The sequence below is a fragment of the Sesamum indicum genome, linkage group LG8 (genome assembly GCF_000512975.1).
Source record: "Sesamum indicum cultivar Zhongzhi No. 13 linkage group LG8, S_indicum_v1.0, whole genome shotgun sequence".
NCBI lineage: Eukaryota > Viridiplantae > Streptophyta > Magnoliopsida > Lamiales > Pedaliaceae > Sesamum > Sesamum indicum.
Window position 1 is genome coordinate 15,953,298 of NC_026152.1, and position 25,603 is coordinate 15,978,900.

General features: G+C 35.9%; 5 protein-coding genes across 10 annotated transcripts; 3 read left to right on the plus strand and 2 right to left on the minus strand.

Moving 5' to 3' along the window:
* On the plus strand, window positions 998-5,804 carry LOC105168924. 2 transcript variants are annotated; one of them, XM_011089135.2, is made up of 5 exons: window positions 998-1,296; window positions 3,101-3,357; window positions 3,765-4,087; window positions 4,842-5,007; window positions 5,340-5,804. In XM_011089135.2, the coding sequence occupies exons 1-4, from the start codon at window positions 1,224-1,226 to the stop codon at window positions 4,966-4,968; spliced, it is 780 nt and encodes a 259-aa protein (XP_011087437.1). In that variant the 5' UTR covers window positions 998-1,223; the 3' UTR covers window positions 4,969-5,007; window positions 5,340-5,804. The 2 variants fall into 2 exon arrangements, with proteins under 2 accessions (XP_011087437.1, XP_011087436.1); XM_011089134.2 differs by having other exon boundaries at window positions 1,000-1,296; window positions 3,101-3,459.
* On the minus strand, window positions 6,528-8,398 carry LOC105168926 (60S ribosomal protein L22-2). Its single transcript, XM_011089136.2, has 3 exons — window positions 8,243-8,398; window positions 7,880-8,168; window positions 6,528-6,850 (listed from the first exon to the last, which is right to left on the minus strand). Exons 2-3 carry the CDS (start codon window positions 8,122-8,124, stop codon window positions 6,706-6,708), a joined length of 390 nt encoding a protein of 129 aa, XP_011087438.1. The 5' UTR covers window positions 8,125-8,168; window positions 8,243-8,398; the 3' UTR covers window positions 6,528-6,705.
* LOC105168927 lies at window positions 8,624-10,286 on the plus strand. Its single transcript, XM_011089137.2, has 3 exons — window positions 8,624-8,898; window positions 9,130-9,217; window positions 9,882-10,286. The coding sequence occupies exons 1-3, from the start codon at window positions 8,820-8,822 to the stop codon at window positions 10,018-10,020; spliced, it is 306 nt and encodes a 101-aa protein (XP_011087439.1). The 5' UTR covers window positions 8,624-8,819; the 3' UTR covers window positions 10,021-10,286.
* Window positions 10,871-18,041, plus strand: LOC105168928 (serine/arginine-rich splicing factor SR30). Of its 4 annotated transcripts, none has more exons than XM_020696264.1 (14): window positions 10,871-11,155; window positions 11,811-11,899; window positions 13,280-13,345; window positions 13,546-13,620; window positions 13,701-13,806; window positions 13,920-13,966; window positions 14,188-14,245; window positions 15,454-15,503; window positions 15,670-15,726; window positions 15,804-15,913; window positions 16,003-16,107; window positions 17,319-17,352; window positions 17,458-17,664; window positions 17,768-18,041. In XM_020696264.1, exons 2-14 carry the CDS (start codon window positions 11,816-11,818, stop codon window positions 17,780-17,782), a joined length of 1,014 nt encoding a protein of 337 aa, XP_020551923.1. In that variant the 5' UTR covers window positions 10,871-11,155; window positions 11,811-11,815; the 3' UTR covers window positions 17,783-18,041. The 4 variants fall into 4 exon arrangements, 3 of the variants coding, with proteins under 3 accessions (XP_020551923.1, XP_011087440.1, XP_020551925.1); XR_848363.2 differs by lacking the exon at window positions 17,768-18,041 and adding an exon at window positions 16,752-16,884 and having other exon boundaries at window positions 10,877-11,155; window positions 17,581-17,620; XM_011089138.2 differs by having other exon boundaries at window positions 10,893-11,155; window positions 17,581-17,664.
* On the minus strand, window positions 21,890-25,151 carry LOC105168929 (serine/threonine-protein phosphatase PP1-like). Of its 2 annotated transcripts, none has more exons than XM_011089141.2 (4): window positions 24,782-25,151; window positions 23,733-24,292; window positions 23,189-23,368; window positions 21,890-22,411 (listed from the first exon to the last, which is right to left on the minus strand). In XM_011089141.2, the coding sequence occupies exons 1-4, from the start codon at window positions 24,969-24,971 to the stop codon at window positions 22,388-22,390; spliced, it is 954 nt and encodes a 317-aa protein (XP_011087443.1). In that variant the 5' UTR covers window positions 24,972-25,151; the 3' UTR covers window positions 21,890-22,387. The 2 variants fall into 2 exon arrangements, with proteins under 2 accessions (XP_011087443.1, XP_020551926.1); XM_020696267.1 differs by having other exon boundaries at window positions 23,278-23,368; window positions 24,782-24,982.

Below are 25,603 nucleotides of genomic sequence, written 5' to 3' on the forward strand. Positions count from 1 at the left end.
GATTTGGGTGGGTTTGGAGTAAAAAATGTAAATCTGATTGAGTTTGGGGCGGTCTCAAGTTTATCATTCGTCCTAACTCAAGAAAATAAACACTAAATTTAATTATTTGAAGTGAACAGAATAAAATATTTATTAATATTATTTCTTTTATATTAGGCATCAAATATGTTGTTTACGTTCATATAATTGAAATTAATAAAAATATTTTCATTTTTCATACATTTGTATAATTGTGGGAGATATACTTCTTTATGAATAACCGAACATATATGTTAAAGTTTGATTTAGAGATAGTTGAGGCTAGTCGTATGGGTATGATATATACTCAACTTATTCAATTATATTTTATTTATAAACAATAAGTATGCCGATTTGATGTCGGGTCAAAGCAATTTGCCAATAGTGGTATCTGATCTTGATCAAAATTATCGATTTTTCACAACAATTTCGTAGTCAGTCATGTATTCTATCAAAACAATGTTGGATCATGAAGACAAGAAAGCATGTGAGGCTCGTTGGGTTCGTCTCCGACTTTGACTCTCCAACGCTTAAGTTAGTAAGATCGAATCAAATAGAAAATGTGCGATCAAAAGCTAAAGACGTCGAATGTAACTAAAGTGCCAATTACCTCAAATAACAGTGCGTTGAAGTATTTATAGGGCCCAAGTGGTTACTATTGTTTGTGCCACGTATCCTCATCTAAGAAGCATACGTCCTCGATCGGACGGTCCTCAAATTTTGGGGTCTTCTATCTCAAAATGGATTCGGAATCAGGCTATCCGACCCATTTTTTTGGGAGTATTTTTGGCACTTCACATTAAAATTGGGGTTTCCCCATCACTATCTTTCAATTCTCCAACCCATAATTGATTAAAATTGTCCATAGAAACTCAATCTTACTCTTAATTTTTGTACATCAATTTCCAACATAATTAATTTATTTATAATTTATTATTTCATGAAAATAGTATTCCAATATTGGGGTAATTTGATAATCCTACATTTACAAGAAGAAGACAACCTCCTCAAGACCTCAGAGCTCAGCCCTTTCAGTCCAAAAAGCAGAAAGAAAAAGAAGAAAACCCTGTTCCCTGTTCCTACTGAGGCTTGCCTTTGCCCTTGCACTTGCCCCACACAGCCTTTCTCTTCCCATTCTTAAAGGGAAACCAAATTCAGAATCAATGCTAATACACTCACCAAAATCTAATAGCCAGTGATAAGAAATGTGGAGGTTCCGATGCCTCTGTGTCTTCCTGTTGCTGACCTTCATCAATTTTTGCTTCCTGCACGCCTATGGTGAGTGGTTTTCCCGCTTCACTTTGTTTTTCTATTGAGTTTGTGCACATCGACGTACCTTTAGTCACTGCCGCTTCTTGTGGAATTTGCTTCTTTTGTGATTCTTCGGGAACTTAATTATTCCAGCTGAGAGAAAAACGAAAAGGGGACCATTACGAGTTGCCATTGTTTCGGCAAATTGTTCGAAATGTAGAGTTGTTTAGGTTTTAATTGACTGAGAAAGATATATCTGACTAGAAAAGTGTTCGATGGAATAGAATGAAAATTTCTTTGGTAGGGTTTTATTTATTAATTTTTCCTTCTTGCTTGTCTATTTCTTCAGTTCGTGGATGTGTTTCTGTATGGGCGTTGGTTGAATGTGCTCTTTGCTTGGATGGGTTGTAATGTTTACTGAGCCACTTTATCATGCAACCCTTAATTATGGTATGACTCATGAGTTGCTGGATGAAATTTGGGCAATGAAAGCAGTGACGTGAACTTTGAACTGGACCTTTTTGTTAACTAATTCTAACTCACACCATCTGCAATTTTCCTTTTTTTTCATCATGTGACTGGGAAGCCTTTCATGTATTACCAATAAGGGGCCTAGTCTTGACGCTCTTTGGCAGGATCTGTATAACTCAAATGGTCTGCAACTAAAGCTGGTCCTCAAAGCAGAATAATATGTTGATCCATACCCTATAACAATCAAAATGATCAAGTTTAGACATCCGTGATAAATAAAATATCCTTTTTTCTCATGGTAAAAATGAAATATGAATGTAGGAAGGCTATCTGTCCTGTGCCCAAGAACCAAGGGACAAAACAAATGAGATTCTTTTCAACTCCTATGACGCATTCATGCCATCTGGAGGAAGGTGAACACCTGTTGTTCAGTTTCCTCTCTTCCTGAATAAGTGAGCTGAGATTAGAGAGGTCATGGGCATGTGGTATACGGAGAAATTTAATCTGAAAGCTACTAATTTTTTTATGATTTTTTAGCTTTTAGCAAATTTAATATGTAGACAATAAGGAGAGAAGAAAGGTTAAAAGAGAAGACAGAATGTGAGAAGTGACGTATAAATCTGCACCACCTTTCTGTCATTCAGGTCCACAAAAGTGTACATCAGACATTTGAAAAACTGAAAACTTTAATTTTCATTGTGAAAACAAAGAAGCAAACATATCCATGGGGTATGCCAGCCCCTGATATCATCTTTACTTCTCATTTGGTTCCACCAAGCGCAACCAATCCCTCCTATGCGACAGCCAAAGATATCCTCGCCTTGAAAACTTCCACAATCATGACGTGCATGATGATTAGACAAACTGTAATTTAAGATTCAGTAGTAGATGATTTCTTATCCAAAATGGCTGTGGATGCAGCAAAAGCGACTTCCTAAAGTGACTTAATTTATGTAGCTATTTCTCACCAAATGTAATTGCAAGAGACTTATACAGAGTTTTTTCATGTTGTGTATGGGTGGGTAATTGTAGAAGGATATTTCTGACTTGATTGTGGAGCTGGTATTCATGTATTCATGACTACTGATTGGCTGAACGATATATTGGGTTTAGGGAGTCTGAAATGGGAAGTTAGAATCCGTAACAGTAAGATGCCTTTGTTGTTGAAAAAGACAACAACCTGGGTGATATCTATGCACTTTGAATAACGATATAAACAGAAGCATAGTGAAGAAGATTCTGTTTTAATGCGACAAATTTGAAATCTAGAATTTAGTTGTCTATGGTAGAAATCTTCAAAAGCTCATCAACAAATTGCGTGGACAGGCATCATTAATTTGAGCACTTTGGACGAATGCAGGTAGGACAACTGAAGTTTGCATTTCTCCGGGTGGTCGATTTCCCCCATTTTCAAATGCAGGCAAACCCCCCAAGAAAGCAAGCAAAGGTCCCAGAGATCTGACACTTTGCAGGGTTTTTCGCAAAAAGACCTGCTGTGATGTATCTCAGACACATCCTGCTTTCTTATCCATCAGGAGACTTGCTTCATCCGGAGAGGCAAGCCAAGATTGCTTGCAGTTATGGGAACTTTTAGAATGTTCTATTTGTGATCCGCGGGTGGGTGTACAACGAGGACCTCCCCGTATATGTGCCTCTTTTTGTGATAGAGTTTATGAAGCATGTGCTACAGCATACTTCGCAATGGATGCGATGACGCAGGTTTTATGTACTTATAATTTTTAAAATTTTTAGGCCTTGTGCATATTTTTAATCCATCATTAACTGAGATGCTCTTGGATCTGTCTACAAAATTGTTGTAATGGTATAGTCTCCCATATAGACATGTCAGAGTACAGAAAGCATCACCATGCAGTTCTTTATGTTAGAAGTAATGCCTCGACTGATGGTATATTGCTGGATTGACATGGGACTTAGACAGTAGAATTTAGTTTTCAAATGTTTTCCACTGAATTATCTTATCTATTTTCAGTAAATGTTCTGTTGACTGGACAATCACGTTTCAGGTTTTAGCTCCGTGTGGACTAGGAGACTTTGTTTGTGGTAGAGCGTCTGAGTGGGTCTCTAATGGAACTGAGCTCTGCCACGCCGCAGGTTTCTCTATCTCCTCATTTGATGATACTGAAGAATCATTATGCTACGGTGGGAAGGGTAGTCTAGACAATATTGCAAATTCCTGGAAAACTTCACATTCTGAGATTTCACCTGGAGAACAGAGTACTTGGTTCCTTGAAGATTTTAGGCAATGGATTGCTGATATGCCCTTCAATGAAAGAGTTTCATGGGCCGTCGGAGGAATGGTGCTTACAGCTGGACTTCTATTTGCAAGGTAAGGCAAATATTTCCTTTTCTTCATGGGTAGGGTGTCTGGGCACATGGTGTCGGAAAGGAGATATGGGAAAAGAGATGGGCCCAGAAGTTTGGTTTGGATGAACTAATTGTTGGAAATTGCTGCATGGCTCTTAATGTGAGCCACTGTTATCTGTTCAACATATATTTTACGGTTTTTACCGTCATTTCTCTTCTACTGGTACTGGATGCATATCAGAATTACCCAAATAGTTCTGACATCAGAGGAAATTCTTAAAGACTTAAACATCTGCGGATCATGAGTGGGGTTACCTTCCTTTCAGAGAGCACCACTAAAATGGTTTACTATTCTGAAAATATTCACAGTTTAAAAAAAAAAATCTACAGACTCTTTCATTAGATAAAACTAGATTGTTCATATTGACCATTATAAAATTGAAATGGGAGAGAAGGTTTTTCTTTTCTTTTCGCCCACTCCTTTTGGAGGGGTGGGGAGGGGTGGGGACGAACGGAATGGAAGAGGTTGGTGTAATTTTGGATAGGAAGTTAGAATATTATTTTTTACTTCTCCTTTGGAAGAATTTGGCACAAAGTATCATCACATGCTAGTCTATTGGACATAATTTTATGTATTTTCTTAGATTGATCCATTAAGTTCTCTGGAAATTATCTGTATAATAAATCCTTCCTAAGTAATGTTAACAAGTGAAAGGTAAGTTGTCCTCAATAAAGATATTCAGTGGCTTATTGTACTAATTTAATGAACAATGCAGTAAAAGGCAAACCCACAATCGACGTCAGAAGCAAGCAGCTATCCAGCGGACTGTGAGGAAACTGGGAACAAAGATAAATTCTGCATCTCCTGTTAATCAAGGAAACCGAAGGGGGATTGGAAGATGAGTGTGAGCCGTTCTGTAATAGTTTGCCTGTTTATTTAAGGTTAGTGATTCAACTGAATATATAAATTTCCTCACTTTTCAGGCATGTCTTTGCATGGCTTAGCAAACTTGATATAAATAGTTCACTTACGTGTCATTATTTCAAAACTTAAAGATTGTGAATTTTTATTGCCCCATATTTACTACACTTCCGTATTGCACTATAGTTGCCGTAAAATCTATAAATATCTGTTACATTTGGAATTCGAAATTGCCTAGTTACTATTCAATTCACAGATGCTCCTACTAAGATAGCAATAATACTAGAACAATTGCTGCAGTGGCTCACCTTAAAACTCAGGCTCAACATTGATGATCTCTTGAATTGTACAGGATTGTCTGGTTGGAGAGTGAAGGGCGATATTCAGAGATGAACATGCCCTTGTTAATGTAGCAGGTTTAGCATAAATCAAATATGAAGAGAACTCCACGTCCTACTTGCGAAACACTCTTTTTATTGATCATTGTTTATAGATGAGTTTTTACTTGTCTTTTAAACTTCTGAGCAGGGCAGTTCCACATAATCAAGCTCTGTCTCTACTTAGTTGATGACTTAGAGGTTGCCACCCTTTCTTCAGTTACAAACTCATCGTATTTTGAAGCAGTTGTTTAGTTTGACATCAAACTCTGTTGCCCTAACAACAACATATGCATCCTCAACAGCCAAACTTTTGCTGGATTTGTAACTATCAAACTGGCCTTCAAAAAGATTTTGAGTGTAGTAGCACTGAGCTGCTTTTCTGCTATCTGGATATAATGTTTCATTGTCTTTTACAAAGAAAGTTCAGAGTTACAATACCAGCATTCTTTTTGCTTTCTTCATTACTGAGCAGTGATCTGTGCTTGAACATGAGAAGTATAACTTGTCATGTTTACATATTACTACAAAGTATCACGTGAGATGTACATGTTAAACCGCGTATCAAGAGGTAAAAGCATTATGTATTAGTGATGTATAAAGAATTATCTCATATTAACAAAAATTTGTAGAGTAAAATGGGAATTAAGGCAAACAATGAAGATATTTTTGTTTAATAAAATTATTAAACTTGTAGAGTACATAATATAATTTTAAAAAGTTGGGTGAAATTAATTTTATTTTATTAAGAGCCAATAAGATTAAATAAAAAATATCTTATTTTAAAATTTTATAATTTTTTAATAATAATTGCCAAACATTTTTTTTTGAAGTTTATAAGTCATCTTCACGAGGCCACATAAATAACTCCCATGTGTTATAAGCTCCGGCGAAAAATCATGAAGGCAGGCGGTGTAACCGTCCCCAAACTGATTCTTAAGGATGCTATGTGAAAGTTAAAACAGGTGAAAATGGCAAACTGAGAGTATTTGGAAATTGGAACAGTATTACTTGTTTAATTAGAACAGAATTGCATAGTACTTGCAATCCACCACTACATCACCAGTCAACGCTAATGGGAGGTAAAGAAAGGTAAACACTCAAGCAACACTTCCATATAGTAGGGAGTCCATGACCAGGCCATGGTATAATATATCGAAAACACTATTAAACCAAGAAATAGTGCAAAGACTTCTATTGAGGTATTAGTTTGCCATAATATATCATCACAATTGTAAGTTGAAAGTTTGATATTCCTTCCTATTCATGAATAGGACACTAACAAGCTCAAAACAAAACCAAGTTGGCAAAAATACAAGGCTAATAAAACTATATGTTTGATCAATCCTCCTCCTCGGCCTCATTTTCAGCAATGTTGAAGTATCTCAATTCATAGACACTTCTGTCTTTGTTAGAAGCTATTACCCGGAGCCAATCACGAACATTATTCTTCTTTAGATACTTCTTTGTCAAGTACTTCAAATACCTGCAGAACAGAATCGAACATTGAATTACGAGCGAAACATACATGTAGAGAATGCAATACGAAATGCGTCCATCCAAATGAAGTGCGAACAAGGGCAATATTATCACTTAACACGGACACGGTAATCCCTCCACCCTGCCTGTGCCATGGACAAATTATTGCCAAGAAAAAGAAAAAAACAATCCAGCTAAAGGAATGAGAAAGAAGGCCCAACAATTATCATGGAACCTTCATGATCATTACTATTAATATTGCAAAAAGAAATAAGTTAAGAGTGGGATGGAGAAGATTCAAGCAAGGCACACAGATTTCTTGCAAGAGTTGCTCAAGGGTTTAGGAAGATAAATTCGTTATAAGTCCCAATTCCACCATCTCCAGATTGAGTACCCATGTAGTAATAGCTAGCTTGAGTGGCAAGAAATTTAATTTAACTGGAATACTGAATTCTCATGCTGAAACCATGCCAATTAGAGGAATATCCAAAAACTTTGGGAGCCTCGTCTGGCAGTGGATGGCTCCATAAGTTCAGGTTTTTATATTTATTTAGTTTTTATTTTAAAAATCACCCAACAGTATTTCTTCTCCTTCCCCATCTCCACCGTTCAGGCTTCTACTTCTAGTACATTAAGTCATAGAACTCAAACTGGAAGGATGTCTGGAATGCAGTTCGCACTGTGCTAACAGATGGCATTCACTTTTTGTCGGATTGTAGAAATTCTTCAAAATGATTCGTCACTCAAACAAATTAGGCATAAAATCAGCTCCACTGGCATCCACTTTTATAGCATAATCCAGAAATTTACTATATTCTTGGTAAATTGATCACATAAAATGCAAATTATACAGTTAATATACTACATGGTATTCCGTATAATATATTTGCTTTATCTATTTCATAAGATTGAAGCCCTAATTCGTTTATTCCTTCCAGCAAAGACACCAATTCTCTAAATTGAAAAGGGAATTAAGCTTTTGCAAACAAACACTTCATTCGTCACCAACAATATGCCGAGAAAACTTAAAGTTTACCGTTTGGAGAAGGCCGTGTCATTGGCGGTGACAGAAATCTTGGTCTTGTCACGTGTAACAGTAACGGAGTCTCCCAGGGCGCCGGGCTTTCCCCCGACCTTGATGCGCTCCTGGAGGAACTTTTCTAGTGAGGCAATGTCCATGATCTTATCCTCCACCGGCTTCGCGCAGTCGATCACGAACGTCGACGCCTTCTTCTTCCCTCCCTTGAGGGCAGCACCACCCACAGCTCCTCCTTTACTCATCCTTCCTGTGCAATGAAATTCTTCTTCCACCTCCAAATGAAGACCTGCATTTTCAGAAAACTTCAGCAATGAAATTGAAAGTAAATTACAAAGAGCAGTGCATAGAAAGCGAGCTGACCTGCGCTTCAAACACAGTGCAGCGGCGAACCAGATGGAAAAGGGAAATAGCGATGGATTAGGGTTTATTGTTGGGAGGGATTTACGTGGGGGATTGGGCCGGTTGATTAGATAGACAAAGGAAAACATGGGCCTAAGAGTTTTGTAGTTGTAAATATACCATAAAGAGAAGGGCTAATCTGCATCGCCTAGTGAATATACCAAACCATGATTTACTATATCTATATTAATATATAAAAAAATGATTTTTAATATTTATATCGTCATTAATTATTTATTTCAATTTTGTGGTTGTGTCGATAATATTTTTATCTATAATAAAAAATTATTTACGTATAAGCAAAGACGGCGGCCCAGACAAGCAATATTCATTAGAGTTTGATTCAAAATGAGGAAGGTGGAAAGACGGCCGCCCACATGTTCTTGTACTGCTTGCAAACTCGGTTTCCTCTTTCTCCGCCTCTCTTCCCCACGCTTTCTATATGCACATACTGTAGTGTGTGTATATATATTACAAGGAGATGGATTGTACTCCATCTTCTCTTGTGTAGGAGCTAAGTTTCAATCCGCATATAGATATGGCAGAATCTACCGGCGTCAAGTCTAAATTTGAATCCATCAGGGGATGGGTCGTTGACAACAAGCTTCGCACCGTTGGTAAGCTCCTCGATCCGCAATTCAATGCCTTTATCTGATCGAAGATCGTCGCATTTTGATGCTTCGTTGAGTCTTATGTTTTGCTTCGACCTTCTTGTACAGACGTACTTCTTACAAACGGGTTTATCTTTTTACTCTAAAAGTCAAACTGGATCGCTTTCTTTCGCTGTTCTTTCTCTTTGATGTTCATTATCTGATGTGGACTTGTGTTGATTTCCTGAATTTCTGAAGGTGGGCTATGGGCAAGCGGTGTAATTGGATCACTGGCTTACAATTGGGGTCAGCCTGGCAAGGCTAGTGTTAAGATCATTCACGCTAGGTGATTTTTTCTATTTCTTTCAACATTTAGCTTTGGAGTCTTGGTGGATCTCTGTTAAGACTTGCTTGATCACTGTTCTTTTTGGTACACCTTATGTGTTTGAATCGAACTTCACCGCAATCTATTCTATGGTGATTATTGTAATGAAGTTGTAGAATACATGTTATGCAAGTTATATGATTTGTTACAGGATTTCAAAGCTTTTCCTTTATGTCTACCTGTGATTGCTTGATTTAATGGAGGTTGAAATTTGTCTTGGAATTTATTCCGTTGAAATCAGTCAAAGTCTTTGTTGGCTATGTGTATATGATTGTTGATATGTAACACACTCAAGAAAGGAGAAGGCTTGGTACAAATTAAGAAGTAGTTTGCTGCTTGATACTAGATTCCTATCTTCTTTATGTCATAGTTTCATACTCCAATGGTTGAGACGTTGTAACATTTTAGTATCCTGGTGGAATGCCATATTTGACCGATAGCACCTCATGGATGCTATCAGTTCCACATACAATAGTATTATTAAGCTTTAATAAATGGGTTAGTTCATATACATATCACCACAGTAAAGCTTACCCTGCTGCGATCACATAATCCGCTTGCTTTCTTTACGTTTTAATTGTACTGTGCTTATCTATAATCAATTGTATCTTGACATCAAATTCAGGTTGCATGCCCAAGCTCTAACACTGGCTGCATTGGTTGGGGCTGCAGTGGTGGAGTATTATGACCACAAGGCTGGAGGAGAAAATGCAAATCGGTACCCAAAGTTTCTTCCTTTGGATGCTCACTCACAGAAGGATTAGATGGGCTGCAGTTTCTGTGTAAACTTGCTAGTAACCAATGAGAAATTGTGAGTGAAGCAAGGCTTACTGGTCTGTCTGCTCCAAGTGCACATTTCATTTCTAGGTTGTATAACTTGATTTTCTCAATATTAACATGTTTTTGCAGTTCATTACATGTTACAAGCTTTATGTCTATACTTTCTGTCCTATTCTTAATGATTCATTCAGACTTTTCTGGGAACCAACCAGAACTTGTATTCCTGGTTGCGTTGAGTTCTATTCCTTCATTCAGATGCTTTGTATGGACATCGCGCCTGTGTTTTGATTCTCTCCAAGAACAGTATTCCTTGGGGTGTTGGGTTCTTGGTTGCCTATCAGTGAGAGCCTTTTCAAAATGAAGCTTCATCACAAGATAACTCAACTCAATCTTTGTTGTGAGATATTTTATCTTGATGTTTTTAGTTCATTTGGCTCATTAAGCCCAACACTCATTAATATATAAATAATTAAATTAATCTCCAAATTCATCAACACGTGTATATATACGAATATAAATACATATAAAAGAGTTAAAGTGAATTTTGTCTATTAGGATACGAAATTAAATTATACGACACATAATTTAAATTATCTCAAAAAATAAATCTAAATATATGTATTATTTTTAATACATATTTATTTATTTATATTTTGTTCTTTCTATTATGCAAAACATAACAAAATAATACAAAAACATAACAAAACACTCCAAAGAATTAGCTAAATTTTATAGAATATCTCATAAGTTGACCCACAAGATCTTTGAGAAAAGCTTATAAAATCTTGAGTTTTATTTTAATAATAAATTATTAGAATGTTTATATAATATTTAATAAGCTCTTTATAAGTCAAAATTAAATTAAAAACAAAAAGATTCCTGATAAGCAGACATGTGTCATATGATGACATCATCTGGAGGCCCGCTGATTATTGAGGAGCCGTCTGCAACGTGCACGTAATCTTTGTTTTGAGTTTTTCCTTCAATTTTTTACTATTTTCTTCCAGTACCTAAATAACCCCCCACCCCCTGTGCTGCGCTCTCGACATGTACTCTTCAGTCTTGAACGTTCTAACCTAAATTCGTTTTCCAGTTCGCAACCCTCTGTTATTTCGGAAGGTATTGCCTCTCTCTCTCTAATTCATCGAGTGTTTGAAAAAATTGAGTCTCTATAATTTGATTTGTCTCATCTGGCAGAAAAGGATTCTTTTTTTCTCTTCTCCCAGTTTTTATGTGAACCCTTTTGATTTTAGTGTCACTAATTGTTATTCGAAATATTGATTTCAAGATTTACGGTCTATTTTATCGACGGGTGGATCCAGTTGAGACCTATTTTCTATGTATTAATTTACTCAAAGAATTTGTAGCGCTGGAGCTAATACTATCTTCTAGGGTTTTATGTGCCGAAAGGGTTCTCTTTCATTTTAGTATGAGGATGTGTATTTCCGGTGTATGAATTTGTGCTAAGCGTGCGAAAATCATAACGGGAATGGTTTTCTTACAGTGAACTTTGGTTTTTACTTTATACGAACTTCTCTGGAAAAGAAAAACCAAGAAAAGATTGCATTTGGTTTTCTCTTGTTGAGGCTTTATCTTGCAGTAACTCACTATAAGTAGAAAAGTATTTCCATGAATTAATTTAAGGCTTATTTTCACATTTCCTGATATTTTACAAGTTTTAAATCTGTTCGTACCAGGAGCATGTATTTATTTTATGAGTTCAAGCGCGCAACTTCTGTAACATTTATTAAACTACTATTTTTTATTTTTTAAGGAAGGATGGGCCGATCAAGCAGAACCATTTACGTGGGCAATCTTCCTGGGGACATTCGCGAGAGCGAGGTTGAAGATTTGTTTTACAAGGTTTGTTTCAATCTTTTCTTTTTCTTTTTTAAGTTGATATATTATGTCACTGATGTACCTGCACTGGTACACATCTAATTATTTTTTTCCACTAACATTAATCTACTCAGTATACATTCATTTGATCTCATATAGCCCTAGGGACTCGCATGATTACTGCAAATTGCATTTCTAACTGCAAAATATGGAAGCAAATTATAGGATTGGACGTCATCCCTTGAGATTACTTTCACTAAAGCACTTTGCCATTCATCAACGTTTGGACAAGATTCATAGCGCTTTGGTGAAATTCTTACCATTTCACCTAAAAAGTTGCTTTCCTGTAGCACCTTCTACCCTAATCAGTCTTCCAATATGTCTTGTACTATCAGATTACTGTTCTATCCAAATACTTATCCTCCCCGATTTTTTTGGTGGTCCCTACTTTCCGATAATCATTCATTTCGTAGGTTATTTATTTATTCAAAGTAGCATAAGATATGGTTGCACGTCACCTGTGGGTGATTTTCAGGGTAAAAGTTCTAACTGCAGATGACCTCCATATATTGTTCCTAAAGGCAATGATGCCCATTCTTCTTGTTCCCGACCCTGGTCTATTCGCTTTGATTTCGATGGAATTTTTGGTGTGAAAATTGAGCTGGAGGTGACATGTAATCAAGACTTATTAGTGATAAGTGCTACTTTCATGTTTAAGGAGGGAATTTGTAACAACGTATTTTTTGAGGGGTGAAATACTATTTGCCCTAATTTTACACAAAACAAGTTTAAATAATATATTGTGGGAGAACGCTCTAGGACATTTTATAAGCTGCTGATGTGTTAAACAACTTATAATATAAGTTCAAACAAGACATTCATAATCTCCATATGTGCCATCCAACATTCTAGGATTTAACTTTGCAAGCTTCTCCATCTATGGGTGCATTTTGTCAATCATTAGTGAGGAAACGTTATGTTTGGTTCTTGGATATTTAATATTAGTTAAGAATGCACCGAGGAGAACAGGTTTCTTATTTTAAATGATAGGGCTTTGTGTTTATATCCCTTCGATCATTCTCCTTTCTCTGTTTCTCGAAGAGAACTCTTAAGATCCAAATACACCATTGAGTTAATATGTTTAAAATTTACACTTATGGTTGCAACTCTTACAAGTGATAAAAAGAATTTCATACAATTTTTTGTTAATAAGTGTCCGAATACTTTTCTTTATGAGTGAAATGAACGTAATCTAGGTTAGGTCCAAGTGTCATAATTTTCAAGAGAACACAAATTCTTGATATGTTTGTATTATATTTCTTATTACAGGCGAGTTGTTTGTTGATTTGATGGTATAAAGTATTTACTTATTACTAATTTTTTCTGATCTTGGTTTTTCTGCAGTATGGGCCTATTGTTGACATTGATTTGAAAATCCCTCCAAGACCTCCTGGTTATGCTTTTGTTGAGGTGCGCAACCTTTGAGACTTGTGGTAGCAGACTAGTGTTTGGTAGAATTAACATGCTCTTTTTGTGGAACTACTAAGTACAAGTTGTAGACAGGCCTTGCTTAGAGTTATATCCAGTGAGATGGCTGAATCATTTATTTTTCTAACTTTGCTTTCTTTGCTTCAGTCTGACAAGGATCCTTCAATTGTCTTGTTTTTCAGTTTGAAGATTCTCGTGATGCTGATGATGCCATCCGTGGTCGAGATGGTTATAATTTTGATGGCTGTCGATTGCGGGTAAGATACATTTTATTATGTTGTTACACTAAGATATCCTGTTTCTCATTATATTCCTTGCATTGTTTGTGTCAATGTAGGTTGAACTTGCACATGGAGGGAGAGGATCATCATCATATGATCGTCACAGTAGTTACAGTAGTGGAAGTAGTCGTGGTGGAGTTTCAAGGCGTTCTGACTACCGCGGTAAGAGATGTTTGCATGTATAATTTTCTGAAGAATTAATAGTTGTTATGTCTTTGTTTGTTACAGTTTCTACAATTGAGCTGAAAATTCTCGATGACAATTTGTATTTGCAGTCTTGGTGACTGGACTTCCTTCTTCTGCTTCATGGCAAGACTTGAAGGTAGTATTTTCTATTGCATTCTGTTTTTGTGTTTTACCCTTGTTGTAATTATTATTATTGGTGCGCCTATTACTATTATTTCTTTTGTTATCATTATTTCTCTTTGGTTGTGAACAAGGGTGTGATTTGAGTGACTGAAAGATATAGCATCCTCTCGCAGTCGCTCTAAGTTGTTTGGCCATTGGTGATGCTAATCCCTTAATTGCTGGTTATGGTTATAGGATCACATGCGTCGTGCTGGAGATGTCTGTTTTTCTCAAGTTTATCGTGACCGTGATGGTAAGCACGTTCTCTTTAGACTTTTCTGTTTCTGTGCTTGTACAAAAAGTTTCCGGTGGTCTGTTGGAAGTACTATTTTTTAAGTTACCTAGATATGCTACTTTTTGGTGGGTTTTCCTGTATCCTTGTTGCAACCGGCTTCTATTGCTATTTAGATGTCATTGATTAATTTCGTACACTTGATAACATCCTGTACTTTCATTCACTTGTGTGCCTTATGTCCACATTTAGGTTCTCGTGTGGCCTGGTCTCCACTTTAGGCTACCTGTGATTAATAGCTAAATTAGTGCAATAGGCTAAATCCCCAACTGCTGGTCTCAAGGGTGAAATGTGAAGATATACAAATCTGGACATGGTTATTTCATGTGTTATTCTAACTTGTGCCTCAATATTTGTCTAGTCAAGAGCTTTAGGTTTAGCATTCACTTCTTTCTGGTGGACTCTGTGTGCATATGGTGTTGTTCGCGACATGCATGGTGTCTTGCTCAAACCAGTTTCCCTGTAGTCAAGCTAGAGTGATGGTCATATTGCTTGAGTCAATGGAAAGCAGTCTAGAAAGAGAAGGATATATGCACGCTCCATCTATTCTTACCAATTGAACTAACTTCTCTCAGTGTTCTTTTATAGTGGTCCATGCAAGATTAGTATATCCCTTGTTTGTTTTATGCGCACTTGGGTTGTCTTTCTATGAGTGAACAAGAGCTGAGATCAGCTGTCAGACTGCTCATCGTTTGTTTTTCTTCATGTCGTGGGCTTTGTTTTCATGAATCTAGCTCATACTCCTAGTTGAGTTTCTATTTTAAGCAAGCAACTGTTTTGAGATAACAGGTCTGTTATTGTGTCTGCCTGTACTTCATCTGTTTCTCAGAGTATAAAGTTCCATTCCGGTGGTTATGGTTCCATGTTTTCAATTTAAATTGTTAAAGACTTTTATCTTTATAAAATAATTTTTGCTGCCATGTTGCATGCTGTATTTAGTAAAGCAAAGTAGAATTTTATAAAGTCTTTATGCTTGCACATGTATGTTCTAGTACTTTGTTAGGAAGATTTTTGAAGTTGAAGAATATTCAAGCTCTCGGGTGTTTGTTTAGCCGCCGAGTATTCTACTTAGCGAATGTCTCTGCTTTATTTTGGCTTCTCTTCTTTTGTTCTGTTTTTAGATATTGTTGATGGTGGTGAGGATGTTGATGTTTATACGTTTTATTTAGGCATGCGAGGAATTGTTGACTACACGAACTATGATGACATGAAATATGCGGTGAGGCATCTACTTGACCCCTAAACTGATTAGCCAATTTCTGCCGTTTATTTTTGCTTCTTTTTGTGATCTTTGTTTGAGTTGAACAACCTTACCTTTTTGTGATTGATATCACATTTATTTTCATGGATTTTTGCTGCGTTCTGATTTTTGTTTCTATGTGCAGATAAGGAAGCTTGATGATTCTCTCTTCCGAAATCAATATTCTCGGGCTTACATACGGGTATGGTTGGCTGAAGATTTGAATCATGCATTAATGTGTGCTAAGCTAACAGTTAGTGATCCATCTGTGAAATCCAGGTGGAGGAGTATGAGAGGAGGCGTAGTTATTCCAGGAGCCCTAGTCGGAGTCCCTATACAAGAAGCAGAAGCCCAACTCGCAGCTCTGGTGATAGGGACAGGAGTAGAAGGTACATGTGATTTGTAATATTTAACATGATTATTCTCCCCATGAGATCCTTTTTCACTTTAAGAATTCATGGCTGTTTCTATTCTGCAGTGCTTCTCCAAGGGTGAAACGTTCTCGTCGTGCTTCCTCTAGATCTCGTTCTAGATCCGTTGCATCAAAATCACAATCTGGGTCACCTCCTCGGTCTGTATCTAGGTATGATTTTCCCTATGTGATGTGTGTGATGTCAATTTGTGTTTTTCTTTTTTTACTGGTTTGCCAGGAGTGTGTTACTGGTGAACTTTACCTTTTATGTTACATAATATCCTATTCCTCTCACATGCACTCTCAGTCTCAATGATGTTGCTTGAATCAGCTCCTTTTACATTTTTTAGTTAGGGACTGCTGTGCTCAATGAATATAATAACACGACGAATGTGAAGTCAAATTGAAGCACAAATGCATGTCAATCAAACAAAAAGAGAAGTCTGCTGGAGCTCTATTGTGAAACTACAATGAGAAAAACAGATTTAGGTAACTGAAGATTAGTTCCAGTCAGATAAGCTCAAAGATGTGTAACAAAATGGAATGAACTTTTTTCCTCTGAAAAAACGAACACATCTGAAGAACTCTTGTGATAGTATTAAATTCACCATGGCAAAATCTTTGGTTTCCTATTATTGATTTTAATTGGTGTTGAGATCTGGAGAATTTACTTTTGATTTCAAATGTTATTTATAATCTTGATTCTGTCTCTTGTGCAACATTCTACCCAGAGGAGTTTAGTTTTGTTGAAAAGGACGTGCCAGATTTAAGGCTATGATAGTACGATTATGAAGATTGGCTTTTTTGTTTTCTAGATTTGGCTTTTCCTGGCGATCTGGGGATTGCTTGTTAGGAACTTGATGGCTTGTGGTGCTCAATTTCATGTGACTCATTTCGTTGTGGCAATATGCTGTTAGGTCGATGAGCATCTGCGGCAAAATCCAGATGGTAAATTTCATTTTAACATGCTGTATGTGGTAAATGCCCACTAATAAAAGGTTTGAAGTTAAATTAGTGGACAGCTGAGAACTGGATTTGCTGCATCCAGTAAGCGTGATGTATTTTATCATGCTGTTTAATGTCTATAATCACTTCCTCAGTTAAACAGATAGCAAAAGCATTGATCAAAGTTTCTCTTGATTGCTGTGTTGGGAGAACTATTTCTGTTTTCCTATTAGCCTATAGTTGGTACCTGGGTTGTGGGTTTTGTTTCTTTTGTTCGAGTCAGCAATTATGAGTTAGGGTGATGGGCTGATAAAATGGTCAGCTGTCAGCCGAAAATATATTATGCCTTCCCTCTTATATTGAGTGCTGCAATTGTCTTGGCTCACGAATTTGGGAGGAATTTTTTTTTTTAATTTGGTGTTTGTGTAACTTTGCAGATCTCGGTCAAGATCCAGAACTCCAGCATCCCCTGTAAGTGTAACTTTGCAGTCCAGTTTCTTAAAGATATAACTTTATATAATTGTGGTGAAGTTCTTACGAGCTTTGAAGACAATCATTACTGTTGGTGTCTGGTAGGCTTCAAGTGGGTCTCACCACATCAATGGTCGTGATTCTCCTAGGACTCATTCCTTGAACCTCGGAATATTCCATAATGACCGCAGTTCACTTATATTCTTTCATCAACTTTTGATGCTGCAGCCTCCTGAGCCCAGACATGTGAGTGCTTCCCCTGGCAGGAGCAGGAGCAGGAGCTTGAGCAGGTCCAGATCCAGATCCGGCTCGGTATTCTGTTCTCCCTCTTGACATCTGTGTCATAAAAGTCTAATTCACTCCTCGATTATGTTCACTCTGTCACGTAATTTCTTAATGCTGTTGTGGTTGACAGGCAAGATCTGACTGAATCATATATGCAAATTACAGCCTGCTTACATTCAAGAGTATAACGTTCCCTAGACAGGCAGTGGAAATTTGTCTAGTTTAGTAACCTGGAGCCATGAAGTAATATTTTAGCTACTTTGATGTGGACTTAAATTGATTCCCCGACTTGTCCTGTAGTATTAATTGTTGACATATGTGATTTTGAAGTCTACTGAAGGATTACAGTTTGTGCACCTTTCCCCTATCTCATGCGCCATCACTTGGCTTCATTTGTGGTGTCATCTGCTGAGTGTTGCTAAATGCTGCTTGCTATTTGTTACTTTTATCTGGTCTTTATCATGTCGAAGCATAAGTTTGAAGAAGGGAAGATTCAGAATCAGACACTAGTAATTACAAAATATGAACAAATTGGAACATCCATCTACTTTGTAGTTTGATCTCCACAAAAACAAAACATGTATTAGGTGGAGTTCCATTTAGATCTAGCGTTTTCGGTCTCCCCGATATGTCAATTGCATTCGCTGCTGTTTATCAGATTGAATAAAGTATAGGATACTGAGTTTGAATTCATTCTTCGCAGCCTGAATAATTATTAATTTTTATCCCAAGTTTTCATTTGTCGAATGCTAAACTAAAATATATATTAAAAAGAATCATCGAAATCAAACCCGACTATTCGATTTAGAATTTCCGCATATCAAAATTCGGATTTAATTTAATTGAATTTTACCGAAGGATCAACCGCGTCCATACAAGGGAGATTTGAGTCATTTGACAATGGAGAAGAAAAAAGGAAAAACAAAAAGAAAAGGTGAGGTGGGGAGTGGAGCAGAAGACAACATCATAAACACCCATAAAAAAGAATAATAATTGGTGGAAAAATATTATATCAAACTAACAAATTGTATTATATTGTTATGAAACAAAATAAAAAGTACGAGAGATATTTTCTGTATGTGAGCGCTAATCATCTGATTTTGGCCAAAGTAGTTGAAAAATATTCAAACTGTCGACGTGAAACGCTTTCAGATTGACGTAAATAATAAATGACGACTTATGCTTCAATAAGCAAAAGCAAATAGTGTGATTGCTAACTTCTCTTCCAACCAATATGGTACATGGAATCGAATGTGATGACACAAAGTGCTTTCATAAACTTGAGTACAAATTGTTGTTTTTTCTGAGAATTGGAGAGCTTTCCTTACAGGTTAAGAGAGGAGTATTGTTTGGAATTATGAATGTTGAGCAGTGTGGATGAGATATATGGTGTTGGATGAGGATTGATGCAATAGGGTTGATGTGCTCTGCGATTACCCGACTTTGTGGAGAGATGGCAGAAAGAGCCCCTCCTAATCCCCTCTTCTGCGCACTGTTGAAGATATTATATCAACAATCTCAAACCTTAATTTATTACAATTTCAAATCAATCAGCATTGTGCTATTATTATTTTGGTTTTATTGTAATTCTGATGCAGTAGTTATCGGTGTTAAGTGTTTTGTTTCTTTAAGAATGAAATTTGAGATTTCATCCATTATTTTTATAAATTTTATGATTTGAGGACATATTTCATTGGAAAGTTCTAAATCTAGTGAAAATTAATATGTACAAGTCATGTGCCGACTTAAATTTGGGGACATGCGCGACTTGCACGTATGGTTTTTATGGGCTATTTTCAAGTTTTCGATCAAATGTGTTCCTAAATTGCAAAATTTACAAAAATAATGGACCAAATCCCAAATTTTATTTCTTAAAAAATCAAAATGTCTAATACCTATGTTTACAAAATTAAAATTATATTAAAACCTTTTATTTTTTGTGTACTTCTCATTGAGTAAAAGCTTTATAAATTTGAAATAGAGAGGTAAGTATTTGTACTATTGTTAGAGGAACAAAATTAATCATGTGAAAAGGTCAATATTTATTATTTAAAAATTAAAAATTATTCCATGATTCTGACCACCCTCTCTAAGGCCGCTAAAAATGATCCCTTAGGTCCACTTGACCTTTTCAAGGAATTTTGGTCGTTTTTTCTAGCAAGAAGCGGCATAGCCTATTTGTTGCTTGACAAAAGGAGACGAATCTCTTGGAGAGTGCCTCCACCATTTCAATACTAGTAGGTAGGAGGTCTCTTCAACCCCTTGAGGTGTTGTTGAGTGTTTTTGTTCAACGATTTACAGATTGAGATTTTTTCAAGTTCGAGTACTACAACATCAGACTATGTCATGCCAAGAAGTGTATTAACATGGAGAAAGAGCAAAAAATCCAAGAAATGAGACATTGGAGATAAATGAAAGGAAAAAAATGAAAAGTAAACAACTAAAAAGGTTAAAACAAACATCATAGAGTAAGGAGCAAGAAGAGTCCTTCCCATGAAGTTACAACAAGTACATACACTTGAATGTGTTTATCACCCAAGCATAATGGCCATCCAGGGCAAGGACCTGCCAGTCTGGGCCAAGAGGGCCAAAGAGCACCTCATCACGTCCTGATCGGACAAGTATTGTCATTTTCATAACAACAATGGCCACCAAATTGATTAGTGCCAACACTTCAAGAATAAAATTAATAAATTGATCAATAAATTACCTCTAAGAATCTGAGAAGAGTGATACAGACCCTTAAAAAAAAACTACATAATGATCAACCATGTCCCAAGGGGCAACCTAAGGCAAACAAGAGAATTGGGTGGAAAGATGGTTATGACAAAAACCCTAGGAAAGGTGAATGGTTGATCTTAGGATTTATTGTAGTGAAAACCCATCAAGCTAGGAAGGCGCAACTTCAAAAAGCTAGAGGAAAACCACTCATTATCCAACTCGCATAGGTACATTTGATTGAGAAACTATTGAACATCTAGTTGGTACCTAAGTTTTATAGGGGAATAGTTGAATGGTTTGGGCACAAGATTTCTCTGTGAAAAGTCTAATATTCCAACTTTAAGTGTGTATATGAGTGGAAAAAATAATTTATTATTTTTTTTCTGAAAGAGTTGGTACCTAAGCAGTCAGATAAGAAAACCCTCATTGATTACTAGCTTGGAAAAAAAAAAACTAAATCGACTCGAAGATAGAACAGGTAGAAAAAAATATTATAGGATATATATAAATTGATATCAAAACAAAATATATTTTTGAATAAATGCACGATAATGTTAAGATGTTACAAATGTTAAAGAACAACTTATGTCGAGAATATTTTTTTGCTACTTCTGAAACTAAATTTATTAAAATAATTTCTTAATGCATTTCAGTTTGTCGCCAATAAAATATTTGACATTGCAATTTCATAAATTCAATATTTTAGCTAATTATTTGATGAGTAAATCATGAAGAAAAAGGTGCAACGAAACTTTCATTAAAATTAAAAACATAAAAACAAAATTTAATATCACTTAAATCATCTTAAAAACTTGCCTTGAAATATATATGCCCGTAACCATTAATATTAAAGGTCCAAAAGTTACTTATGAAACATATATATGAAAAATATTCTACATGAAAATATATATAAAAAAAATCCACCTCATCATTCACATAAAAGAGAGTTGAAATTGTGGGATGGTATTCATTTTTAAATATTATAATATGATATAATTAATATAGGATAAAATATAACATCCTTTGAAAAATTTGACATAATTACAAATACATTTTCATTAGTTGAAAATATTAAAAGTACACCCTTAATTTTAACATTCTCTAACAACGAGCTCATTCCACTAACCTCTATTAGGTTTTTATTCAATTTTTATGGTGAACCACCCAAAATGTCTTTTTGAATTATGAAATATAATTTTATATACTTTTTTGAATTTTATAAAAGATTTTTATGAACTAATATTCTAAAGGAAGTATTTACTTTACCCATCTTAATTTTTTAAATATATTTTTCAAATGTTTTCTTTTTTTTTAAAAAAAAAACAAGTAAGAATAGTCATTTTTACGTACCATCTAATGATGACATAATTATGTTTTAAAAGTATTTATAATTTTTTAAATAATAAAATATCCGTAGTTATATCAAACTTTTTGGGGGCAGCTGTAATTTAACCTTAGATACACAAATACTAAAAAGTATCTATAAGGAATCAGCTGGCAAGCTATAAACAGGGAACCAGACCAAGCCATGTTAACCTTCGACAAGAAGTTTATACCTCTGGCTTTAAATTGTTATCATCAACAAAAGCAAAATAGTCTCCTATTGAGCGATATACCACCAGATCCACTGTGTAAATACAGCCACAATCTTTGCTGCATCAATGAGCAGCTACCAAAACCATACCATAATCAGAAAAGATATACAAAAAAATCACATTAGCATTTGCAATAAGTTCTAGCTACCCAAATCCAAATAACAAAAAGTTCTTAAATTCCCAACACTAAGGAGTAAGGGGGCCCCTATTAAAAGAAAATGAAATACAGCTTAGTTCTTCTCCAACTTAAGATCCCGTCTTCTTGGTAATCTGTTGTGATAAACTTTCCTCAAGATTTAAAGCTTTGAAATTTGCTAAAGTACGAGTAAAGACACTTTCTCCATGAAAGAGCTATGAACAGAGAAAACATGGAGGCGTAAGCTTTCCGTTCCATCTACTCACGGTGACAAATTTTGATATACAGTTGCAATGCATCAGGAGGATCCAATCTTAGGGGGCTGTCAATTGGAAAATGAGAAAATGGGAACAGCAATGAGTAAAAGGTCCGCATTTAACCATCAGATGTTTAAGTTCGTACATCTTATAAGATTCTGTAAGCAAGATCTTATTTTAAAAATAAAATTTTAAAGTGTTTGAATAAATAAGATAATGAAGCAATTTTGTAATTGATTTGAATGAGTTTGTTAAGATTTAAAATGAGTAACTCCTCCATTTCTTTTAACAAAGAAAAACGGCCTCCAAATATCTTAATTTTTAAGCATCGGGGGATAACACTTTTCGTCCCGTAACTTAGGGCCTTTCCACTTTTGGTACCATTAGTTACATGATTCTCACTTTTGGTCCCATAAGTTCCACCTTTTTGTTAGTTATTTTATCTGAAAAATGCCACGTGCTTAGCACATGGTCATTAGGGGCTTTACACTTCTGGTCCAATTCATTACGAAATTCTCACTTTTGGTTCCATAACTTTCAAAAAGTAACACTTGTGGTCCCATGCATTTAACGACCGGCCTTTCCATTAGTACCTAAAGGAAAGGTGTCAAGGACCAAAAGTGCTACTTTTTAAAAATTATGGGACCAAAAGTGAGAATCTCTTAACGAATAAGACCAAAAGTGGTAAGGTCTGAGTTACGGGATAAAAAATGCTAGTTCCCTTAGCTTGTAAGCTCTTCTTATAAAGAGTTTATCACCTCACTGAAACAGCCTCTAAATTGAAAAGAGAATCATTTTGACACCTTTTTTTTTTAAAAAACGAAAAAATGACACTCAGATACCTTTTTTAGGGGCACCTTTGATCCGCTTGCTACAGGTTTGATTATCTCAAAGGAACATACTAGTGAGTCATCAACACTCAAAAGAGCACCTGCATTGTCAAACTCTCCACCATAATTTGGAGCTGAAAATATTGTGACAAGTCTTCTTTTGGCAAAGAACTCGTACCCGTCCTCCACCACCTGCAGCAAACAAATCAGCAGAAAGATAAATCTTCATTCTGAAACGATTTACCAATAAGGTTGTAACTGTATACAAGACAATGATGACAAGCAAGAAATAAAATTCTGAGCAGCCATATATGTAAACCATGACTTGGCAACAGTGGCGTTGGAATTGAAATGTGCAGGAAGATTTTGATCACAATAAAGTCCTGAAAAGTTTGACAAGATCACAACATGGGCATTTATCTGAGAATCTCATCCATGAATTTACATTGCATTCTTTTTCGTTGTCACAGATTTAAAGTGCTACCAATTCTCATGACTAACAAAATAGAGAAAAGAAGGAAAGTGCAAGAACGAGCTTAAGAAGATAATTATATACCTGATGACCGCGGCAAATGAGGTCCAAGTCATTTTTCTTCAAGAATTCGGAAACAGCATCAGGCCCAAAAACACACGAAACGCCTCTATCACTATCAGACCAACCCCGTATCCTAGGATCAGGATCAGACCAAAGCAAATCACATAGGAGACCGTTATCTGGGATCTCGGTGGGCCTAGGGAGCTCTTTTATCTGATCCAATTGTTTTAACTCTGGAGAAAGTCCTCCATGCATGCAAAGTATCTTTTCATCTATGAGAGCACAGACAGGCAAACAATTAAAGCAGTCGGTGAATATCTTCCAGAGTCGAACATTGAATCTCCTCTTGCATTCATCATAAAATCCATAAATGCGGTTGATTTTGGCATCTTCATGGTTACCCCTCAAAAGGAAAATTTTGTCCGGATACCTTATTTTGTAAGCCAATAGCAAGCATATTGTTTCCAAACTCTGCTTGCCTCTATCGACATAATCCCCTAGAAATAGGTAGTTTGCTGAAGGGGGGTACCCACCATACTCAAAGAGCCTCAAGAGGTCCTGGTACTGTCCATGTATATCACCTGTAAAATAATCTCAGTTATGGCAACATAAAAGATGAGAAGCATTAAAGCAATAATTGATGATTGCAAATATAATTGTGGACACAACGAATGGTTGATGACTTCATTTTTCAAGTATCTTCAAGCTAGAGAGGATAGTCAAAATCCTCCAGAAATCGCCTCCAGCCCTCACCATACCTCCTTAAATAAGATTCCCAAATTCAATGAAAATCCAATGGCCATTACATGCTGGTGTGCAATGAAGCAACCAAAATTTCACCAAATACCAATAAGCACTTACTGAATTCCTCTCCGACAAACCAAATTATCAATCACCAATACCACACACATATCACCTCAACCTTATGTATAGCCCATTTTGTCAACCAAATATTTCGTCATCATTTTATACATAAATTTTTAATATTCATATCCCCCATAACCATGCAAAATCTAACACGAATTCTGCACAGCAAAAGGGTGAAAAAAGAGGGAAAATAAATAACAGACCGCAGATCCTAATAGGGGCACGAATCTGGAGGAGATTGGGCTCGGAGAGGAAGATTTGACGGGCGTTGACGCAGAGCTGGCGGATCTCCGCCTCAGAAAGCTGCACCTGTTTCCCTCCTTTCCCGTCTAACAGCCGCTGTATGATATCACCCCCCCCCGCCGTATCCATCACCCCCTCCATTGTCATCATCCTCCTTTCTTCTCTCTGAAATTTCAATTCAATTACTTGACAACAACACAAGAAAACAAAAGGGCTGTCATCTAATGACGTGATCTCCTGAAAATGTTAATGCTTTGGATATTCATTTTTGGATTGAGAGAGAAAAAATGAAAAATAATGAGTGATGATTCCTCCTCCTCATATCTTTCCTTCTCTTGCCTTTTTTGACTTAATGCCGTGTTTGGTTCATTTTCATTCTCAATTTTTCAAAATTAGATGAAATTGAAAACATTTTCATTTATATTATTCTCACCATAAATATTTTACTATCCTTCTCATATCACTCCCTATTTTTTTAAATATTCACATACATATATTTTTTTCAATTATAAATTAATCATTTTATTCATAATATTTTAATATAATGCTATTAACAATCCTAAATCAATAAAAACGTAAAACTACCAAATTCTTTAAATAAAAAAAAATTATTTAATTCGACACCACTAACATTATAAAAATAAAATCATTTTCATCAAATATGAAACACTATCTCAATTAATCTAAATGTATTTCTATTTTTTCACAAAAAATCTATATAAAATTACCAACATATATTTTTCACTAAAAATAAAAAGGAAAACCAAACACGGCCTTAACTC

Coding starts and splice junctions, on each gene's coding strand:
- LOC105168924 (XM_011089134.2), top strand. CDS start 1,224: ATGTGGAGGTTCCGATGCCTCTGTGTCTTCCTGTTGCTGACCTTCATC. Junction 1,297..3,100: donor TTGCTTCCTGCACGCCTATG/GTGAGTGGTTTT, acceptor GGACGAATGCAG/GTAGGACAACTGAAGTTTGC. Junction 4,088..4,841: donor GCTGGACTTCTATTTGCAAG/GTAAGGCAAATA, acceptor TGAACAATGCAG/TAAAAGGCAAACCCACAATC.
- LOC105168926 (XM_011089136.2), bottom strand. CDS start 8,124: ATGAGTAAAGGAGGAGCTGTGGGTGGTGCTGCCCTCAAGGGAGGGAAG. Junction 6,851..7,879: donor GACACGGCCTTCTCCAAACG/GTAAACTTTAAG, acceptor TCTGTTCTGCAG/GTATTTGAAGTACTTGACAA.
- LOC105168927 (XM_011089137.2), top strand. CDS start 8,820: ATGGCAGAATCTACCGGCGTCAAGTCTAAATTTGAATCCATCAGGGGA. Junction 8,899..9,129: donor CAACAAGCTTCGCACCGTTG/GTAAGCTCCTCG, acceptor GAATTTCTGAAG/GTGGGCTATGGGCAAGCGGT. Junction 9,218..9,881: donor GTTAAGATCATTCACGCTAG/GTGATTTTTTCT, acceptor CATCAAATTCAG/GTTGCATGCCCAAGCTCTAA.
- LOC105168928 (XM_020696264.1), top strand. CDS start 11,816: ATGGGCCGATCAAGCAGAACCATTTACGTGGGCAATCTTCCTGGGGAC. Junction 11,900..13,279: donor TTGAAGATTTGTTTTACAAG/GTTTGTTTCAAT, acceptor GTTTTTCTGCAG/TATGGGCCTATTGTTGACAT. Junction 15,727..15,803: donor ATTCTCGGGCTTACATACGG/GTATGGTTGGCT, acceptor TGTGAAATCCAG/GTGGAGGAGTATGAGAGGAG.
- LOC105168929 (XM_011089141.2), bottom strand. CDS start 24,971: ATGATGACAATGGAGGGGGTGATGGATACGGCGGGGGGGGGTGATATC. Junction 24,293..24,781: donor TGCCCCTATTAGGATCTGCG/GTCTGTTATTTA, acceptor ATTATTTTACAG/GTGATATACATGGACAGTAC. Junction 23,369..23,732: donor TCATTTGCCGCGGTCATCAG/GTATATAATTAT, acceptor TGTTTGCTGCAG/GTGGTGGAGGACGGGTACGA.